Source organism: Bombus pascuorum, chromosome 14, assembly GCF_905332965.1.
Source record: "Bombus pascuorum chromosome 14, iyBomPasc1.1, whole genome shotgun sequence".
Classification (NCBI taxonomy): domain Eukaryota; kingdom Metazoa; phylum Arthropoda; class Insecta; order Hymenoptera; family Apidae; genus Bombus; species Bombus pascuorum.
The window spans coordinates 1,802,847-1,826,323 of NC_083501.1; the positions used below are offsets into that span (position 1 = coordinate 1,802,847).

A 23,477-nucleotide genomic window follows, 5' to 3' on the forward strand; every position below is an offset into this window, starting at 1 on the left:
CGCTGCGATTCATTACCGTATAGGAGCCTTACGTTACTTACGACCAGAACGAAGCAATAGATCGTTGCAATTGCGATCTGCTGTTCTATAACAACACTCTAATATCAAATTCGTAACGGTACTGTTCTTGTATCTGTAATCGTTTCGTTTCCGCTGCAAGACTATCTTCCTTTCGATATAATATTTCCATGGAAGAAACTCCTCTTCGGATGTACGAACACTTCGATTTCAATGATCACGACAAAGTAGCGCAACCATTCAACTTTTTGTATTCCAAGTTTCTCCCTTTTATTACCTACACGTCGTGTTGCAGTGTATGCGCTCGATTTCCCGAAATCTTCCCAACCCTCGGAAAATCCGGAACATCGGAACGAAGAAACATAAAAGCAATCGCGTAAAACAATCGATGAACTGCGGTATCGAGGAAGCGAACTAAAGCGCAAAAAGCGGTCGATCGAACGCGGAATCTCTTGTACGTACGCATCGTGACCTAGCGGCAGGGTGGTGTCGCCCCCCCTCCCCCCACCGACAGCGGCGGCAGTCGAATCGAAAGCGGAAGATCGCACTTTCACCGGAAAGTTTCGAGGTTTTTTATGCGCCGCCGTGTCCCGAAGTTTTCCGCCCCCGCGGCAAACTGTTGCTTAGATCGTTATCGCGTGTACGGCCGCGGCCGATAAGCCTCCCCTCCGCCCCTATCGACGGAGGTCGGAAGAATTAGAAACAATCTCGCCACCGACGTGGGGTCGCGGCTTTATTCCCCTTCCATTCGCTCCCGCGACTTTTCAATTCGCCGGTTAATGAGCGCCGTTTAAAAAGGGTACCGCAGACACGCTTTAATCTGATTACCGATATAAAGAGACGGGCCTCCGTTTCGTCGAGATCGTCGCGAATGAAATATGAACTCGCTAATAAAACGGTGGATGCCCTTTCGCAGCGAAACGGACAGCCCCATAGCGAAACGTCGGCCGATGTAACGCGTAAAAAGGGGCGTAAATCGAGCTTCGGACTCGATTGGTTTCATCGGTTGAAACGGAATGAAAGGAGTAATAATTTTTGCGGTTCGTTAGATTTTTGATCGGACGTAGGTGGCATCCGTTCGACGCTTCTGCCTCTGTCCAGGAGGCAGGGGATTATAAAAATAACCGACGGTAGAACTTTTCGGTCAGGTGTGAATTCTCGATTCGAGTATTTCAAATAGATTATAGACCGTAAACATGCTTGACCGTAAGCGTAGAATCACAGACACGTTACGTGTCGATAAGAAATATGTCAAGTTTCTACGAACTGCCACTTGCTATGCTACATATTTCACGTTGGTACTCCGATATGCTAGGATCTCGATAAGAGAAGTACGCGAGAATAAAGAAAATTATACGTGTTACTACAATCGAGGCTACTGTTAGAAGCAGTTTGTTAGTAGTTTCTTAGTTTCTTTCTATGTTTGCAAAATTATTTCTAATATGTAGGTAAACGTACGATGAGTAGAACTATCCACATCCGCTTGATCGATACCGATTCAAACGCTGGAAACATCGTAGCTGGAATAGGACGAGCTCTTATTTACGACGACGCTACATAACGTTCCATCGAATCGTTTTTACGGCAATTCCTAATGAAAACGTCGTGCACGCGTAAGGGACGGAACTATAGAGTAGCTCACAGTCTCTCTGGCGATTCTAAGAAGCATGCATTTTCTACATATTCCAGGCATCGAGACTCGAGACTCGAGACACGAGACGAGGCACCGAGAACAAAGTCTCTGTTGTAAAACCGTTGGTTGGACGTTAGCCGTGACCAATGTTTCCAGAGTCAAAGCAGGACACCCTCTCGATCGTATCCTCCCTTATCAACCCGCAGGTGGTCGACGAGGAGGCCGTTAGCTTGGCCGGCTAATAACTCGAAAAACGTACCATTAAAGAGCCGTGGTGGAACACGCACTCGAGACGCGCCTCTCGGATGACTCGTCATCATCAACGACGTGCGTGTAAGTCGCGGTGCGCGCACACACGAGGAGAGCGGAACCGCGCGCAACGATATCGCACACAACGGTGTGCCACGAGAGAGCGAGAGCGAGAGATAGAGAGAAAGAGAGAGAGGGAGAGGACGGGAGACAGAGATGGACATACAGATAGACGGCTGGCAACGGAGAGCACAGATCCCGTGTACGGCCGTCCACGTATCCATACAGACGTATCCATACACGCGGGGACGTGTCCATACAGAAAGAGAGAGAGAGAGAGAGTGAGAGAATGAGAGAGTGAGAGAGAAAATAAGAGAGAGAGAGAGAGTGAGAGAGGCGAGCAGCAGTGGCGTGCACATACCCTCCTAAGCACAAGCCTAACACACCCGTGGAAGCCCCTTCGGCCGATGAGTGCCGACGTCCCTTTCCCCTCGCGCGCAACACTCCTGCCAGTCCCCCTTTACCCCAACACCCAGAGCTAAAGGTACTCTCTCTCGATTCTCCCTTCCCCCGAAAGCCCTGTGTGGATGCTCGTGTGCGGCCCCTTGCGCCCCTTTCGATCCCTCCTTTCCCTCGGAGAGTTACCCGTCCACCGGCCCCTTCGGTGTTCTGATGGTGACAGACCCTACCTTACCGCCTCCGCTGCCGCCGCCGCCGCCGCCGCCGCCACCGCCGCCGCCACCGCCGCCGTGGGCCGGGGAGGGTCGAGGCGAACCGGCGAGGGCGCTGGAACGGTGGAAAGGAAGAACCGAGACGGACAGTTGGCTGAACAGAGAGAACGCGACGGACAGATAGAAGGAGAAAGAGACAGGAGAGGTATAGGGGAGCGAACGAGCGGAAGAGAGACGGAAGCAGAGACCAGAAAGGAATACCAGGGGTGAAGGAGAGAGGGTTGACGCGTTCGAGGAGGACCGCTCTGGGGAGTGAGAGCGGTACGGGTCATAGCAGGGCGCGGCATTAGGGAGAGACAGAGACGGAACGAGGGAATGGGAAAAGGGGCCGGGGTACGGCGGGGAGGGGGTGTGACAGAGAGCGAGAAAGGGAGAGAGAGTACCGGCGCGAGAAGGAGAAAGAGAAGGGAAGAGAGAGAGTGGGTTATGGGTGAAACGTGGAGTGAGGTTGGCGTGGTTGGGGTGAGGAGACGTGGGGGAGTCGAGAGGAACAGGGGAGCGGCGCGGAGGCGGAGAGAAGAGTAGTGGAAAGGGTGAGGTAGGCGAAGAGAGGGGGTCGCCGCCGCGTCGCCAGTCACCAGTTTGCCGTGAGCGCTCGTGATGTGAGGACGTTCTATGATTTCGTTCAGGAGCGTGGCGCTCTCATAGCACTGGCACTAGCAACGGGGAAGAACGCGTTTGTTTTCACGCAACTCGCGTTCCCTCTTCGCGCGTAACGGACAGACGTCGGTCGAGACCAGTGGAATCGACGATTTTACCAGCAAGAGACGACCGAAGATCGTTGTGCGCCACAGTGCCCGGCCGATATTCGACAGTCAAAAAACCCGCGGCGTGCGCGACCACGCGACGCGTACACGAGGAATACGAGCGTCCCTCGTGCAACAAGGAGCGCAACATTTTCCTTCTTATTTACCTTTGTGTGTCGAGGCCTGTATGTCCTTGCAGTTGGCGGGCATTCTGTTCGTCAGTGTGTAACGTTTCCCGAGACTGCAAGCTACCGATTACCGTGCTCGCTCACCAAAGACGATCTCTCTTGGAACGTTTACGCGGCGTAGCCAGATACTACGTCTGTGCGTGTCAGTGTCTGCGTGATGCGCGAACATTTTCATCGACCAGCTGATCGCGATTCTGGCAGTGTTGCATCGGCTCAATGGACTTTATAGAGGCAGCTCGTCCGTGGAGTATCGCGTACGTGAGCGAAAGGTTAGATCGTCGGTGGACGAGGGAACAGTTTTCGCGCGGGTACACAGCCCTTTTTTTGCTCGCGCCCGTCAACGTCAACACCTGCGGTAACCGCGGGAATTTTATCGCGGCGGTTCGCGGCGTCGCTGCTGCGTGGTGTTGTGCGCCAGCTTAAAGTTCGCGGACCGTGCGCGGGAGAAGGACAGCGCGCGTTCTATGTACGTGTCTAACTAGAAGGTGACAGAGTACCAGTGTCGGACAGAGACAGAACAAAACTAAGAACTCTGAGAAAGTTGAAGCGATACGTGCCACCGTCACATATACAAAACATCTCGTCTTTACTCCATTCTTTCAATATCACCTATCTATACGTACGTGTATACGATTCGTGTTATTGTTTCGTGATTGAATCAAGTACAAGGACAGGTCGGAAGATCGAGCAAGGGAAGTACGATAAATAAAGAACATCGGCCAATCTTTTGTATCGCGAGATCGTCCGTGCTTTCGTTGTTTGGAGCGCAGTTTGTCAGTGAGGGTAAAGCCGATAGCACGAGCGAGACAAAGAGCACTCGCGGAATAGCGACGCGGCAAGAAAGAGACAGAGATACGGTTGTCGCTCCACGAGGAAGAAGAAAGACACGCGCGCTGGAATTGAATATGTCCGCCAAGCGAAAGGCCACTGCCATCATGCAGCATCACAAGGTGAGTCGATCGAGATTGTCACCGTATCACCACGTGATCCGACTTTTTTCGCCACAGGACTCCGTAAAGCGAGTCGTCGATGCGTCGATCTAGTAAAAACTCGTTGGAGTCAAAGTTTAACTCATGGGCTATAACAGCAGCTCGAGGTTCAAGGTTGGCATTTTCTTTGCTACGAGTCGTACGTACCGTGTCGTCGTGTGTAACTGTGTTGCGCGAACACCACGTTTGTCGTTGTTGAATCGCGATACGATAATATCGTAAAGTCGTAAAGAGTATGAACGGAGGGGATGTTTGTCGCGTAAGCGGAGCGAGGATGGTGGAAGAGGGGCGGGGAGGGGGGGCCTGACGGTACTGGGTGTTCGGAAAATTGGAGTTTTCTGCCGCCAGGTTGCGTTCCTTCCTCGTGCAACTCATTATTCCGTTGCAGTCTAATTTTTTCTCTCCGTGTTTTTTGGAGTTGCGAACGAGGCAGTCGGTGCGAGAGTGGGCGGATGAGAGGGAAGGGGGGGGGGGAAGATGTACCGCGCGCGAAAGTTTTAATTGAAAGAGTTACACGAATTTCGTCGGAGGGGACGCAAGCGCGGAAAAGTTGCGAGGCTAACACTTAACGCGTATTGACTCATTAACCGTTGCTTGCGTCGTTATTCCCAATTTTTGTTTTTCGAACTACTGGAACCCGTACGCGGACGCGTACGAGTACCGGCTTCAACGTTTTCCTGTTTTTTTTTTTTTTTTTTCTTTTCTTTTTCGATGTACATTGGTACTTTTGTATCGACCAGGAATTTAGTGGCAACCTGAATTTCATTTTTAATCTCGTTGTATATCGGTAATGGATACTATGTACGTCTTTTCGTTTGTTCTTTTTCCAAAGTTTCAAAGTACGTACTTGGTACATTTGTTGCGTAACAAATTTGCTTTAACAATTTTGTGTTTCATATTGAAATAAGGGTACAGTTGGTATCGCGAAGAGAAAACTGCGAATATATCGAAACTTTTTATCGAGAATAGCGCATGATTAGACGACGCTTCCGAGCCGTTTTTTCGTTCTTATATCATCGGGAAAAGATTAGAAACAATTTATACGAACTGTTTGAAGACATCAATCTTTTTTTCGAATAATCTATTAATATAATATAATCTAATAAAATATGAAAATTCACGAATCTCGTATGAATAAATTGTCGTTGTTTTATTTTATTTCCTTTAGAAAAGGTGGAATCAAATTTTGGAGTCGCATAAAAGCTCCTATTCGTTATAACTTAAACGTACATATTATTAATAATTTTGCATGAATCGAGTAATAAATTAACGCAATTTAAATAACTTTGTGTAATTAACCATTTGTACTCTGATCGCATTTTACATTTCACTTGGTATAGCCAAGTTTAACTTGTACAACTGTACAATGAACAACTACGCGGAAGAGCTTTGACAACTTTTATACAGCGTGAAATATTTTACTAACGATTCTTCGCACTTTCCGATAGTCCTTATAAATTTTCTTCTTTTATTTTACCACTTTGATATTCATCTATTCGTAGAGTATGCCGTTTTCTTATAAAACGAATACGTTAAAATTAGATTTTGTTGTCACGGTACTTGGATAATACGTAGATTGGGAAAGCATCGCAGAATTCCCGGATATTCACTTGACGACACGCAAATCGCAGAAATAAACGATACTCGATGACGAACTTGTCGGATCGGACTTATCGCGGGGCTTTTTCTTCTCCTTGGTTAGATTAGACCTGTGTATCTTGCACGAAAGATAATCCGTGGATCGCGTTTCTAGGGAGCTCGGTGGAGCACGTGCTCGATTCAAGAATCTCCGTGACTAGGCGCATCGACGCGACGTGGAATTATGTACCTACTCCGTTTCCTTCACTCGCGCGTTATTTAAATTTTAATATACGCCGGATCGTTTTATTGCCTGTAAGCGATCATTTTTAGCTTCTTCCTTGATGTAGAACAATTTAAATAAATACACGGTAATTTCTTACTTAATGAATTTAGAAAATGGGACTTAATCCCTTGGGAAGTAATATCTTTATTATAATACATTTAACGCGATAGCATAGTAGGACAGGCATACGCATGTACCTTTTCTTTTAAATAAGACGGTTTTGTAGTATTTCTCACGCGTTCTCTACGGCGAACATTATAATTTCTGTTGCTTTAAAACGATAGCATCTTGTTGGCTTATTTTACGGCATATACGTATTATGTACAGAAAATTGAGAAAATAGAACTAGAGAATATTTTGAACAATGTATTCGTTTATTAGCACACAAACGTGTTAAGAAACTAGGAGCCTTTAACGATTCACTTATTTGCGAATAATATCGTGCTCTTTATATTTTTGATCCAATTAAGAGGTAACGATTCTAAGGTATCAAGTGTATATATTCCGTTGTTGTTATTCAGCCAGAAATGTCGTCAAACGGTCTGGTTATCTATAAAAGGAAATGTAACGTAGTCACGAAACGAATGGAATTCAGTTTTAATTCATTGTTTGTACTTGGAACTCATTACCATTCATATTTCCTGTAATTTCATTAATATTTGAGGTGTTTTAAGTTACGGAGGCGTTAAAGGGGTGTCGATCGTAACCGAACGTTATTTTATTATTATATTTGCATATTTTCGATTCGTTCCCCGGATATCTATTCTAATTATTCGTGCCCGGGGTAATTGACGCGGAAATGTAATTTTGAGGGTGGCGTGCAGATAGGGTGACCGAAACATCGTTAAAATCCACGATTAATTGCATATGTTGCGGCGATGGGGTTCAGGGGAATGTTTTCGGAGAAACGAAAGAAACGGGAAAATATCGAACCCCTCAAAAAAATATCGTTCTAGGGCAAAAAATGTTTTTTCCGATACTTTCTTCTTTTTGCTATTTCACAGTCTGCAATCTATCCTCACCCTCGACTGCAGTTCCTTGTTCCATCGATCATTTCGCTACCGCGGATTTCTTTTCCAAAACGTGATCCTTTCGCTGGGCTAAAGATCGCTCTATATTTCGTTTCTTTCACCCTTAGTCCCTGCTTAATCGTTTATCTCTTTAAAGCGCTTTGTAAATTTTGTATTAATCATAATCGATAACAGGCGAAGCCATAATAGCGTATATTCGAGATCCATTTCTTCCACGATCGAGGGATATTTCAAACATTTTCAAAATTATCGATTTAAACGAGCCGGTTCCTTTTATCCGTGCTGTTCAACCGTGAATGAAATAAAATTCGTGGAAAAGGATCGCGAGCCAGGCCTGTGGATATATTCAACCCTGTGAACTCCATTAGCCGATCGATCGTCCGGTTGCATAAATTAATCCTGGCTATGCCGACCGTATTTAGCTCCAAAAACCATATACCATCCTGTTAGCCTACGCAACGGTGTAACAATGATCGATTCGAAAAATGTACTCGTTTTGCCTTTGAATCTTTCGCGCGGCTGCAGTGCCCTTTTGTCCACGTTGAAACGCTGAATTTCCAACAATTCGCCGGTCGGGAAATTTTACTGGATAATTCAGAACAAAATCGAACACCAGCGTTTGTCAATCGGAACAAATGTTTTGGTTTTGTGTTACAATTAGAATTAACAGCGTCGCTGGTTTATACCGTGCCCGGGTCTATTTTTATGTTCTTTTTAACACGGGTAAGAGATTATAGAGAGGTTCGATGCACTTGGTATTTACTTCAATTTCAGAGTACGATTTATCGAAAACGCCTGGATGGGAAGTGCGTTTCGTTCGAAAGTAAAATTACCGGAATAATTATTCTAACTTTATTCGTGTTTTATCGTGGATGAAATACAGAATAAACGAGTTATTTGTATTCTTAAGAATCGAGTAATTTATTTTACACAAGTGAAGTAACTTTGAAATTGTTTGATGATTTATTTTGATAAAACGGTGCATTCGGTATTCACAAATTGTAGAAAAAATAAATTCCAGCTATTGGTTGTTGGTCGATCAATTATGAACAGTCGGTGTGTGAAGCGTCGAGATTATCTGCTTCACGTTCGAAATACAAATTTTATACGATATTGGCTGGGTATTTACTCTCGACTGGCATTCTTAGCTACTTTTTAACGAAGAAATCGTATATAATAGATTTGATATTTTTAATATTTAATTAAATTTAAGCGCTTTTAACGCGGTTAAGCGCGGTGGTTAACGTTTAAAAACTTTGTTCGGCAGATCTGTTACATATTTGTTTTTATAAACTTTTTTTTGATAAAATTCTACGTGTTTTGTATCTTCAAATTAAAAACGTAGTGTCTAGAACTTTTATTTCACCGAACACGTAACTCGCCGCTACACGTATCTTCTGCAGTTTCTATAGAAACTTACAAACAGGATATACCTACAGTTGTAAAAAGTTTGGTAAATCTATTTCCGCCTTTACGGAGACATAGCGGTTTCGATGCGAAGAAAGCACGATGTATCGTCGCAAGTGAAAAACAATTACGGAATTTTTTACTTCACGCGATACTCCAATTACGTCCATTGTCCGACGAAAGCAAAGTTGCCAATAATATCTCTTACCATTTGAAAATCCCGTACTTTGTCTAACCTACAGGGATGCGATCGAACAAGCTACAAAATGCTACAGTTAGGTATTCCCAATAGTGTGCAGTTTCATTTTCAAGGAAACTACGAACAAAGCAATCCGCTATCGGCTCTCTAATTCTTGCAATCTCGTCCATCGCGGCGATGCGTCCATTCCGACCGAAAGCAAAACAACGAACAGGACGAAGGGTAGAAAAAGGAAAAGAAAAATGGCAAAAGGAAGGACAAATGGTCCCGGTTGAAGAACGATCGCGGCTCACGCCGATCGAACGCGATGCAACACATGATAAACGGGCGGAGAAGGCGCGTGAGTACAGCGGCGAGCGCGCGCACGACGAAGAGAGCAACAGTAAATACCGGTGGCCGGTTTGCTTGCCGGCGCGCTAGTTAGATCGATCCGATCAGAATCGAACCGCGAAAGTCAAGTTGGAGTTGAGGCAGGTTCGGGACGTCTGTGTCCTTCTCTCTCCCCTCTATGCATAGCCGCTCCTTCTCTTTCTCTTTTCCTCCGCTAGCACTCGCTCCTCGAGTTCCCCTCTTCTTGAACTAACGAGGCTGTCTCGCTTTGCCGCCTCTCTTTTCTTCTCTTTCTCGCTGTCGTTCACTGAATCGCTCGTCCTGTTCGCGCCTGCGCTTCTTCGCTCTCTCTCCCTCACGGTCCAACAGGTTATATTTTTCCAGCTCTCTCCCTCGACCCGTCTTCCTTCGCCCGTCTTTTTCTCCCCCTTTCCTCCACCTCCTCCCACTCTCCTACTCTCGCGTACTCTTGTTTCTCTCTTTCGGCCGCGTACTCGCTGTGGCCAATCAATCTTCCCTCTCGACTCCCTTTCGTTCGTTGTCGCCTCCACGACGACCCGACCGAGCTTTCTTCCCGCTACGTTCGAAAGTTTTTCACGCTTGCGCCCGCCGGATACGCAACGCTCCGACTCACCCCACCGCGCTCGTTCGACCACCCTTTCGGCTACGTCGATCGCGCTCACAACCAGGTAATTAGGAAGCTACGCGGAGCATCGCGCTGTTTCTCATCGTCGCGATTCCACATTCAACGATTCTTCGCATAGTGCCGAATAACTCTGACTTTTCCATTTCGCGCGGTATTCCGCGCTTGGAAGGATCGATCTCTCGGAAAAACGTTGTTATTTCTGAATGGAATTTTGAGGTTGTTAAATCATCGTCGATTTAGAAGAATTATCGTCATTCGAACTTCATGATCGTACCCAAACGAGCTTAAATTCTGTACATTTTATACATTTACATGTCTTTATATAATAAAAACAGCGATGTCGTTTTCCACACAACGAGATTAGATTAGATGGGCTTGTTGCAAGCGATTTCGATCTTAATAATACAATACCAGCTTTTCCGGCAGTTTTTCATCGCGTATCGCGCTTCTGGCGTCTCGAACGCAAACACGTTACGTCCGATTCACGTTGTTCGTTTCCACTGACGTCAGACGATTGTTCTCTAACAAAATAAACCGGTATCGAATGATTTTTGCGAAATCGAATGATCCCAGGTAAATGGCATACGGCTCGAACTTTGCTGCGAAAATATCTTATTCTACGTAGCGTTGAAATTTATTCCACTTCGTTGCGACAATCGTCGATAACGTAGAATATGCTGATAGTATGAAAAATGCAGAAAACACGTCTTCCCTTGAAACTATAACTATCTTGTACTTAAATATATAGATTTTTATGAATAATTGGATCCCCTGCCACCTTAATACTCTAATAAATTTTATACACTGTACAGAAATTCGCGTTTCGTGATAATGATTTAATTTAGAATTTGTCAAAGTATTCGTTATAATTCAACCGTGTTACGTACGTACATGATTTGCTATAATGCGCCTTTTAACATTTCGCACTGTTAATCCCACCATCTGTTCTTTTAAATAATATAGAAGCACGTGCACGTTTTTCATTTAACACGAATTGGATTAGTATGGTAGATTCGCGGCGCGTATTAACCGCACCGGTCTCGGTGTTACTTAAAAAAATTATTACCCTTTATGTTTCCGTCTGACCGTTATCAACGGATATGGAATTTTTAAAAAACCAGAGGAGGCAGCTGAAAAACCAGGCTTTCGAAAAATTATCGGGGATGAAGTATAGAAGCGAATGGGCTGCGCGCACAGCTTGCCAAAGTTTGCCGCGCAAACGTGTGCGTATGTGCGTATTAGAAAGATGGTGGCGTGTCTAAATTAACGATATTTATATCCATAAAAGCGTAACATTTCCGGGGGTCCCACGATAGTAATTACGCGCGCTGACAGAAACGCGTCATTAGCGATTATCTTTTATTAATATTTGTCGTTACGAACGGGCAATATTTAGAATCGTAAAGTGGCCTATGTGTCATGAATGGAAGACAACGTCAGCGTCCACGGAATAACAGAGATTGCCTAGACCCTAGAGATTACGAAATAGTATTTGCAGACACGCGTATTTTCAGCGTAAATTCATGCGTGATTGCAGCACGGCGACTATTTCCTACGTTTGGCATTGCCAGCCGTGTAAAGCAATTTCAGTTGCAACGTAACGCTACTTTTAAAAACATAGTTGCTAGGACTCGTAAAAAGCTCGCGGAGGAGAAAATAATATTTTCGGATGTTGGAACGTAATAATTTATTCCCTCTGATGTTACGCGAGGCTGAACCACGTGGATCTATATTGGCCACAATTATATCACACTCAACGTTGATAAAATACCAGAAACGTTATTCTTACGTAAAAGAACGCGCAAAGAAATATCGTCGTTGACGTTCTCGTATAACGAAGCGCGTATAATACCTTTCGTTCCTCTGTCTTTGAATAGAACGGCAAAACATAAAAAATGATGCAAGCGGGTGTGCGTTCCTTTTAAATTTTCCCGATTGATCGACGGCGGGAATTCCCCGACACGTCGACGTTGTTGCCAGCGATGCGGTGGCGCATCAAAATTTCTTATCGACGTCGTCCGCGGTTCGTCGACGATAATACGGACGTATCTGTCACGGAGATGCGAATTGAAAAATATTTAGCGCATGACCGAGCGAGCGAGCGACCATGTGAATCAGCCAGTTAAACGCGAAGGAACGGGACGCAAGATGAACGCGTAATTCGATACCGACGTATTCGTCGCGAATACATTATACGATTATCGTTTCCCCTTGTATTTCGGCCAAGTAATGTGGCAAGAGTTAAGCCGGATTAGCCGGGAATGGACGACGCGTTTAAAAGGAAACAGCAAGAAACGTTTGTAACTGGGACGCTTTTAGCGTATTATTGCCGCCTGTTCGCGATGTAATATTTACTCTGTGTCCTTGCTGCTCGCCTACTTGGACGATGGATGCTATTTATTTGCGTCGTTATTCTTTGGTTAAAAAAAGACAAAAGAGACAGGAGACGATGTGTTCCTGCCGTGTGATATAATCTATGCGATGTGAGAGTGAAAAATATGGAGTTAAATTTTTTTATACGTGGGTGATGTAGCATGCAGGCGTTAAAGGTTGCTCGGAATTCTATCGATTTACCGTGATAAACGTTTCATTTTCTTTACAACAGCGTTTTTCCATCTTTCTGTGGACACACGATCCTTCCTCGTAACAATTGAGCAGTCGGCGGTGAACGTGACGGCTTCTTGATATTTTCGAATATTCGCCGCGATATCAGTTAAGGTCGTACATACGCTTTTGATCAGTAAACGGCAATTTTCTACACAGGCTTGTACACGTACGAGTACGCCATTCGGAGCCAAGAGTTAATAAAGAATTACTTGAAGTATTTAAAAAGGGGTAGAGCGTATAGAAAAGGTGGATGAGTGGAAAAGTATATGTAAAATTATATTTGAAAGGCCGCCTCCTCGAGTGTCTCTTTAAAGAAAGGTAAACACTCGAGGGTAATCTTGAAGTTGTCTTCCTGAAAGAGAGTGACTCGAGGTTTTATTAAAATTGGACGTAAATCAACAGTTTTAGTCGCATTTGGTTTATTTTTGTACTAATGGAAATGTAAGTAGCAGAATTTAGTTACATAGTCACGAAATTTACGTAAATTTACAAAACAAATTTACCCGATCACACATAAAGTAAGTATGTGCAAAATTGATGTTTAAGTAAGTTTAAAGTTCGCCAAGTTAATTTGAATATAAAATTTACTTAATTACATGGAACACAGAGTGTGAAACTTACTCGATTACACGAAGTGCGAAATTTACTTAATTAGGCACGATCTAAAGTTTAATATAATCCAAAATGTGCTTTGTTGCTTCGACGTTGACGTGTCGTACAAGAAGCGATACCTACCAAAGGAATTATTTGTTCGTTTCTTTCTTTATTTACCAAATCTAAATATTATAACGTTGCGCAAAAAATTGACGTTTAGCGTTGTCCTTGTAAGAACAACGTACACGCGTGCGTGTATGTACGAAAACAATAGGTTGACTCGTTTTATTCTGGCGCATCGAAGGCGAAGTATTCAAAATTCAGTTCTCTGAGACAGTCGCTGGCAATATAAATTCTTGAAATCCTGCAGACAGAACTCTTAAAGGCTGCTTTGCAACGCTTCCCGTGCAGAATCCTGGGGCGCTAATGAGGCGTGCGATTCTCTCTTTAAAGGATTAAATTACTGAACGTGGAAAGTCGCGGCAAAAGGCTGAAGGTTTGGCATAAGAGGTTTCGTTCTTTAACAACGATCTCAAGGGCTTAATGGAGCTTGTAAATGACGGAAAATCGATTTGCCAGCAAAACGTTATTTTTCAATATGTCCGCTTTTTCCCTTCTTTTTCTTTTTTTGTTCTTTTGCCCCCAGCTCTCGCGCTTTCTATTGAAACACACATTTAGCATTTTGTTTTTAATTTTAGTATTAAGATCGATAAGGTTGGTGGCATAAATAAGGAAAAGCAGTGGACAGAAAGACCTCAATTATCAACTTGTTTTATTTTAAAACGAAAGAACAAATTTTTCAATAAATATTTATATGAAATGAAATTGCACAATTATCGGAAAGTCGAACGTAGTTCATCTAGCAAGGAGTCTAAATTTTTATTCTGATTTCGTGAAACATATTTCGTTGTGGAAATAACGCCCTTAATCGTGCCGTTGATACATCGCCACTTCGGTTAGTCGGCAAAGGTACTTCTACCATCGACTTCGAAGTCTCCAGTTTATCATTCACACGATCGTTCCCATTCGTTCAGCCAATTAACTCACCTACACACGTGCCAGCCTAACACGCAACTGTTGACGGGTGTTCTCCGCCTTGCGAATTTTCGACTAGCCTGATACACCGAGTTCGAACAACCGATCATACGGTATTCACCTTTTTAACTTTCACTCGCTTTCCAAAAAATTCGAATTCGGAAGAATTTCGCACCAAATTTGACCGACTAGATCATGTACGATAAAGCGAAAAATATTTTGACGCGTTGCATTTTCCGATTGGACAGTCTTCGCAGGGCGAGTTCATCGGCGATGGAAGGGGGCGTTAGCGGGGAGCTGTTCGTCCCACGACAGCCTTGCAAAAGAGGAGAAGGAAAGAGTTTGAGAGCGAGGGGTATCTCGCACCCCTCGTATTCCCAGCGAGGTAAGGGCCAGTATGGATTTCCCATAAGATCAGGTATGCTGGTGCCTGGAACCGACAATAAGGGTGTGTCAGTGTGCTCGTTCGCTATACGCGGTGAAAGGGAACAGGCGTGAAGGGGTGAAAAGGGAAGAACCGAGGCATCCCTTCTCTTGGCCCGTTTCGAGCGACCCCTGCGCTCTTTTCTAGCCCCCGTTTCATCATGTCGCATGGTACGTTCCAAATATATACACGTATATTCGCTCGTATATTTGCTATCTTTCGTTATATTTCGTGGACCGAGGGTTTGAGATAATCGTTTGACAAACGCTGATAACAGAAAAGGGAAGACATTTTCTTGTTTCGTAGAGCGGTACTTTCAACTGATTGTCTAACTTGCGTAGCAAAGGGAAGAAGATAAACCCCGTGCAATAATATCGCGGATACTTTTACGGTATCGTGTAAGTATGTCGAAAAAATTTGCGAATAATATTTGATTCTTATCGTATCGTCTAGGACAACTGGATTTCAGTAAATGCGCAGGAAAAAAAATGGCCTCGTCACCCCTACTTTACGTAAATAATAAATTGGAAAACGCGTTCCTTTGACCAATGAAAATTTTCTCTTTGGTATTCACGGAGGACCATCGATGGCGCACGCGGCACAAAACGTGTTAACCGATTTCCCAAAAGCAACGATGCAATCGATGGATGCTTTTGTTCCTATCCATGACGCGAGCACCCGAAGTGGAGTACATAGAGAGAGGAGGCTATTTCCACCCCTCCGATAGCAAGCGCTACCCCAAAAGCGGGAGCAGCCGATGTTCCAAAAGTATACTCTCTGGTAATGCACTCGGGGTGGAACCACGCCCTCTCATCCTTCTTTCGTGAGCGAACCGCGAGCCACGTTGTTCACGTTCCAAGATCGCCTCTAGCCCTGGCTCCTTGGCAGAGTTGCTTTGCGGTTACCTTTATAGTCTGTCGGAGCCGCGGTAAAGATTCTGGGTTTACGTACCGTGAATTCCGCGCGTGAAGTATTAATAGGCGGACCGATCTTGGGGGCCGTCGTTGGGCTGTGGCTTTTCTAAAATCTCTTCTCAACTCGTTTTACCGTCGTACTTGCCTCTTAGGGATTAAATTTCCAATAGAATTTTCGAGAAAGGAGGAAATCTTTTTAGAAAAATCGTGTTAAAATTTCTTCAAACATCGATATGCTGATTGCTTTAATAACCGTTTCTTTTTTCAACAAAACGTGGCTCTGATATAAATACAAACTAAACTAGCAGGTAATAAGTGCGTGCGCAACGTGTAAATGATGCTTATTTGCACGCGTTGATGTTTAGTCTTATTAGAGTCGTGCGTTATAGTTGCACTCTTGAAAGATCAATTTATCATATTCGTACTAGAAGTCGCAGCTTCGTTTTTGCTTCTAAATTTAACGCCTCTATAAATAATACTATCATATATATATATATTCTTTTTCTTTTTAATATGTTTCGAAACATGTACAAATGATTCTATATTAAGGCTATTCCTCTCGCATTCGTCATTTCGTGAGTAATATCTCAACGGATTTTGATGAAAGCCGCGATGCATAAAGTAGACCCATCATCCTGCTTCTCGATAAAGCTACGTCCAGCGATTCACCTCCGAACGAATCCTTGGTGGGCCGGTAATATCAGCGGTCCGGCTCACGGCTCGAGGAAATGGAATTTCCTACGGAGGCAACGGTGGTGGTGGTCGTGCTCATCGTCGTTGGCCAGCCTGATGACGAGCTTATCGGCACCGTTCGTCAACCGGCACACACGCACGCACACCGCTTGCCAACGTGCATTGGTGATCGTGTACGGCCGGTAGGCGTGTGTGATAGCGAAGTGATGTTTGTTGCTAGCTGTCGGCTGATTCAGGGAGCCATCCGTGTCAAGGTACACCACATCGACGTCCACATGCAACGTCCTGTGTTCTTTTTGCACCAGTCACGTGCACACGTACCGACAGAACGATCGACTCTGTAGCTTGCATGGCGCTCGCCTCGCGGTCTACAGGATGGATTGGAAATCGGGCTACAATTAGGGGTGGAACGGAGAATGGTAGACGTTCGAGCCTGATGGAAAATTATCGAACTAGAGTGGTTCGAAAGCAGTGGAACTGATTATCGGTACATTAATGAGATACATGGAGTATGAAAGAAGTTGGGATTTAAAAGTCGCGGATATCGCTAGTATCTTTGATACGCGAGCATTCACATTCGGATTTTCGTATTTTAAAAATAAACTTCTTAAGCGAAATCGAATCACGTACGAAGAGTTAGAAAAATACAGTATTATCCGTTATTATCTTAAATTATAGCTATTGTAGGAAGGTGTACCATTAACTCGTTACACTTCAGACGTCCAATCGAAACGTGTACATAATTACTTGGATCGAGTGCTCGTTTGCTTTTATCTGCAAGCAGATGCAAGCGTTCGAGAGTGAATATTTTATAAAGATACGTAATAAAATTGTTTTACGAGAATCATCGCTTTGTCATCGAGTATCATCGATGATTTCTCTGCTCTCGCGTAATCCACCGCTCGTTCAGATATCGTTCTACTCGCAAAGCAAGCAAAAAATGATAAATGACGATTAAATTCCATTAATGTTTCCTCTTTTCGAAATATGAGATGATCGTTACGAAGAGAAGAAGGACAGATTCGCGCAAACCCTGCTCCCTCTTATCCCGAATTGGAGAAATGGGACGAAAATTCTGCAAGGTGCCAAGTGTTTCGAACGGCGAATGAGTTACTCGGCGAGATAATTTCGCTCGTAAGAAACACCGCTATATCGTCTTTTTAACCGACGATTCTATTAGCTGGAACACGCGATTCATCGATAAATTACGCGAAACGCGCCGCCGGAAGGAAATTACGAAGCGATCGAGAGCGCCGCAGGACAGGCCGGTTTTCTGTGTTGTTACGAAAACGTATCGACACTTGGAATGCAGCCGATCGATATAATCACGCGGCTGGTGACATTGTGAAATAAGGCTCGACCTGACGCGTAATTTTAGTCGCGCACTCGAGCAGATAATTAAGGCAACCGCGAGCCGATGAGTTATGTCGTTTCTGGATCGCACGATGGCTCAACCTGGCCGATTAGATCTTTCTTTTTGACTTCTGACCTGGTTCCGATACTTTTCGCGTTTCGTTCTTTCGGTTATTGAAACCGCGCGAGCAAAACTTCGGTATGCAGAAGTTGTGGAATTATCGCACGTACAAATTAAAGTTACCGGTAGTAAGAGTCGCGAATTTAAGAAAAATTACGCGAGTAGTTTCTCGTTTCTTTTGTCGAGGGAGAATGGAAATGGCCGAACTTTGTTTCTACTTTCATTCTTTGTTGGTGTTTTGGTCGGTGTATCGAACAGTTTATGCTCTTAAATTCTAAATATAGCAACTATCGGTCTACGCAATTTTTACACGCCATTATCATAACGTCGATTCCATCATCGACCTTAATCGCGTAGATTCTAAACAATTTCGTGATGGAAACGCTCAAACCCGTTATGGGCTCTTCCTTCGAGGAAAAATTCAAGCGATAACCGAATTACCGTCGGTTCGAAGGTCACCTACTGAGAATCTACCTGACCTGCCTCGTACATAATTCAACCATCTGCCCTCTCTCAGGCTCGTGAAATACCTGTTCGCTGACGACACTGTTTGTAATCCATGGAGAGCCGAAACTGGCTAGCGACTGTTGTTCGAACGGTTAGCTTGTTACCTGAATGCTATAAACAGCGCTTAAAAGATACGTCGTTCGAATTTATGGAACAATGCTCGTCCCACCTTTTGTAGAGGTCCCTTGGTACGTCCCGGGACTTTTACGGGCGTGTACTAGGAACACGATTATGCGAGAGCATTATTTGTGGTGTTCTCTCTGCGTAGCTGTTAACGACGTTGTCGAGGAACAACTCTAGGCGCAATCTAGAGGCTTTGTCTGTAGTTTCGGGGATAAAGGACAGGGTGGTAATGTTGTTCGTTAACCGATTGGAATATTTAGAGTTTCAGATTGGTTATATTTTCCGAATTTACGAACTCGGACAATTGTGGATTTTAAGAATGAAATGTTTGTTTCGGACTTTAACATTTTATAGACATAAATGTTTACAATGTTAGCAATCGGAGTTATAGAATTCTATTGTTCGAAATAAGCTACTATATACAATACCTGCATTGGTCTGAGAATGTGCTATAAAGTATAATCAGCCTGTATGAATGTAAAACTTAACGATCTTTAAATTCAGTAGTTTCAAACACACGAAAGGCTCGTCACAGGCGAACGCGAAGACAAAAGAACCGGCTGTATGCGCTGTAGTAAATTCGTTTTGACATTCGAGGGAAGGATTCCCGTTTTACTTCAATTACCGTGCAACCTGAGAGGCATCTCCGGTGATATCGTTCACCCGATCCTCTTCCACCCTTCTACCCTGTCGTCCTTTCTCCATAGTCATTTGTTCCTCGTCCCGTGTCGCTTGTCAGTCAAGCAGAGCGGCGCGAATCGACCGAAGCATGAAAGTTTTACTCGCGATTACTCCTGCAGTCAATTAGCGGCGAGCGAATTCGATTATCGTCGAGTAATCCCGAACCTAGGGTAAGTAACGTGTCGTTGTCCCTGTCGGAAAACGATTCCGGTCGAACAGCGTAGTAGCTGGGGTATCGCGAGTCAAAGGTACACACCGACGACTTTCCACCGCTTAATCCAATTCTCCAACTTTCTTCTCTCCGTCCCTCTCCTTCCGTCGCGACGCTAAAAATAAGATTGGACGATACACAAATGGAATTTCAACGCGGAACGAGCAATCTTTCAAAGCTCGTGCTTACGTTCAATGTTGCAAGGGTTAATTCATAAATTGGACGTAATTGGGGAACGATGCGCTGATAATCTTCACGCGCGATGAACGACGATACGCGGAGAAATCGTTAACAACCCGACAGGAATTTTAGACTTTGTTCTTTTGTACTTATTTCTCTGAGATCTCGGTTAGTTACGGTTATGTGAAATCGAGACGGGCAATACACAGGCTGTCTCTGCGTAGCGATGTCTACCTTTGTTCGTTCCGTGGCCGAAAACCGAAAAGCTCGACGGCAACGATCGTCCAAATCGAGGCCGGATACGACGTTCCACCGGTAATTATACCGAGTCTGTGGATTTTCATTATACATGCGCATAGGTAGGCGACCGAGCCTCGAGGTTGCCCTCCCACATTTCGTTCCACGGGACAGAGAGGATCCAGGAAATTACCGATGAAACGGCCTGTCAGACAGGCTGGGACTTAGAGGGCCATCGCGTATGGAAACGTTATTTCTTCGTGTATAGAACCACACCGGCCAATAGAAGGCCCCGTTCGTCGATCTTTCAATTTCTTTGACGGCTCGAGCGACCGCGATGACTACGTTTCTTGGCTTACGACTCGACGTTTCGTGGAAGCGGGTCGATCGGGATATTATATCGCGCTCTTTTAAGGTCCTTCTCCAAGATAGATGTTATGGCTTTGTTTTTTGATCAGGTGGAATAGGTGGACAAGAAACGGCGTAGAATTTTCTTTATACTTATTCGCAGATCAATATTTTTGTACGGCAAACTCTGGCCTGGCAGAATACATTAAAACTTAGGTTTCTATCCGTTTGACGACGTACTAGTTTCGATTCACGTTCTTCGAGGATGCGGTGTTCTTGCCGAAACAACGTTTTAAAACGCAAAAAGCTGTATGTAGTCCTGTTGAAAAGAAGAAGCACGTATGTAAAAGTTACGTACTGATTTCTTTCGTAGCCTGGTCGAACAATTTTAAGACTGGAACAAACGGTGCCGTCACACCGTGTCTGTGATTTCGTGTTTCGAGCGAAGATTCGGTTTTCCACGGTGGAATAAAAACATCGGGAAAAATTTATTGGACGCGTTCGCGATACGAGCCCTACAGCGGTTTGTAGAACGCCACCCGGTACCCAGACGCATATATGTGCATATATCGCACATATACGTGTGCACATACCTGTCCGATTTCCAACAAGAGAGGACACAAAGGGGGTCGACGATGGCGGGCTACATTGGGGGTTGCGGTGTCAATAATACATCGTGCTGTTCGTATGTAGGTGACTCTTGGTAGCGGATATTCGAGCCGCGTTCCTGCACGAACAAGAATCCTGAATATCGTCTTTTATTCTCACGAAGGAAGATATTCTCGGAGATCGTATCTTTGAGTTTGAGTCTCGATTATGCTCGTAGAATTCGAACGATAGAAGATTTTATGGCTGTAAGAAGATTTCGAGTAGGAAATATGTGTCGAGAACTAGTCCCTTTTCAAGCTGAATTCCATTCTAATCGAATTTAAATAATCTTCGAGTAATTCGCGCAGATACAAAATACATAAATTACAATACGCTATATCGACTCGATGCGGCTCAAACAGCGTCGTACGGATTTACAAAATTTTATCGGACCGCTCGAATTACCAGCTTTACACGCTTCCTCGTTCGATCAGATATCCAAAAAGCTCTTGTAAACTGTGCGATGTATCTTTATAAAGGAATAACGCTGGAGCTGGTAGTATCGGACGAATCGATGTAACGATATTTATGAAGAAATAAGAACGCAATAACGATCGTAAGATATTGTCTGTTGGCTCTGGGTACATTACAATTTCCCGGTCTTCTGGAGCCACAAATTTCCCAGTTTGACCGAGCATCGTGCAATTGGCGAGATCGTCCATACGCATTCGCCATTCGACATTTACATTTTCCGACGGTTTCGCAAAATACCGTGGTTATTTACACGGCATCGACACGTTCGACGGTTGCAGGGTGCGGCGGTTGGAAGGTGGCGGCGTCAAGCGCGCAATTTCCACGACGGAATTTCGAGCGTGGACAGCGGCGCAGCAAAATTATTATTTTATTCGCGGAACTTTACTCATTTCCTCGGTCGTAGCCATCGTTGTATCTCCCTCGTGGCTGCTCTCTGGTCGAGTTTACGGCTCTCTCCCGCCTCCAACCCCGGCGTGGCCGCTTCCCATACACGGTGACGCGCGCACACATACGTATTCGCACATATACGAGAGCACACGTAAACATTCGTATGCACGGACAGACGTATACGTGTATGGAACGCGGAGAGAAGGTGGAAGCTCGTGCAGCCGCGCCTGCGGTACATATATTAGCACGTTCGACGCACACAACGCCGTGAAACAGCGTCGCACGCGCGCACACGCCACACTCGTACGTGATATATGTCTGGCTGTACGTGGCGGTTGAGTGGAGTTGTGGTGGACGGGTGGGTGGCCGTGTGGGCGGGCGGACGATAGTTTATTCAGCGGATTATTGACGGGTGGTGTGTTCGGGTCCTACATGCCGTACGGCACACTCAAAATAGCCCCCGGTTAACCCCTGACGCTGGCATTTGAAATATCGACCTTTTCGAATTTAGTCGGGATATGCGGTTGCTGCGATCGACCGGCCATCGAACGGGGGACGCCGCTCGATCACCGCACAGAGATCGTCGATCTCGTTCAGGTGTCTCGCATCTTCCCTCCTCTCGCGAAATTATTCTATTTCGAGGAATCCTCGTTCTTGAACGTTCCTTCGTTTCAGGGCTACCGCGACTCTGTTTTCGCTGTAAAATTGTTTTACCTTTTACTTTACGGTGAATCAAAGTCGCGCGAAAGTTTATTTTGCGATCGAACCTGCTGCAATTTCGGCTTGGTCGCTTTACGAATTTATTCTTTTCTTCGTTATATTTTCTCGTATTTGTATCCTCGAGATAAGCGACGAAAAGTGATCGCACTGATCTAGAGGCGAATCAAATATCGCGTATTTAGGAAGTAGAGAAAATATTCATTCGTCGAGCGACGTTTGTTTCCGTAAAGAGCGCGAATCCCTCGTTTTACAGCGTTGTTCTTTCAACGAAGCGATACTAGATTTTAAAAGTGCCGTTAAAGTTGACACGAGCATCGCCGATCCGAAAGGATATAATGACAATGTTACACTATGAGTCGTGGATTAGTTAAATTGGGATAGTTAGGTAATTAACGAGATAATGGTAATTAATTGCGATTAATTTCAAATATAAATCACAGAGAGTACCAACTGAAAATTGTACGATTGAACGTCGTATCGATTCTCATGAAGTGCCGTGTACGCAATCAATTTTTAATGAAATTTTCACAGATTTCTATTGCGTTCTGGGCGAAATGAATTTTGCAACGGTACGAGTAGTAACAGCGCATTGGTTATTAAACTAAAAGCGTGCAGCGATGTACTCCACATATACACGAGAGGTCGAATTTTTAATTTTTAAAAATTGTTTATGCCATACATGCAATATTTCGTTGCGTAGATTTTACTCGATTGTTTTGTTTCGATACGTTTAATAATTTCTCGACTGAAATCCTTCTTTAGAACACTAAACACCTACGCACATACGAATATTTTATACTTTAAGCATTGAAAAACGATATTTTTTATAATTATACAACATATCGTTTCAAACACTGTGCATTTACAATACTAATAATCGTATATTTTTTTCGATCCGAATTAACGACGAAAAATCATGAAATCACGAGAAAATAATATTTTTCAACGATAGATTCCTCTTGTTCCCAGCATCTTTCCCCACGCTAAAAGTTCAAAGTACGAAACAACCGAATTCCAACGTAAATTATCTTTCTTTTTCGGGGACCAAATTCCCTTCCTATTCTAGCAGTTCGGTTCAGCGAATCAACAGCCAGTAATGCGTTCTGCGCATTAACCGCTATACACCCCGAATCAAGCCTCGGTGGGAAAGAGCGAAGGAAAATTTGAAAAAGAGAAAATTTCGTGTCAA

The 23,477-nt window shown here is 44.4% G+C and overlaps 1 protein-coding gene across 2 annotated transcripts in view; it reads left to right on the forward strand.

The window, feature by feature from the left end:
• The first annotated feature begins 3,157 nt into the window (after window positions 1–3,157).
• LOC132914052 (nucleolar protein 4-like) overlaps window positions 3,158–23,477 on the forward strand; it is a 96,532-nt gene continuing 76,212 nt past the window's right edge. For both annotated transcript variants that reach the window (XM_060972843.1, XM_060972844.1), the window contains exon 1: window positions 3,158–4,515. In XM_060972843.1, coding sequence (XP_060828826.1) covers window positions 4,471–4,515 — 45 coding nt within the window. In that variant the 5' untranslated portion in view covers window positions 3,158–4,470. The remainder of the gene's footprint in view (window positions 4,516–23,477) is intronic.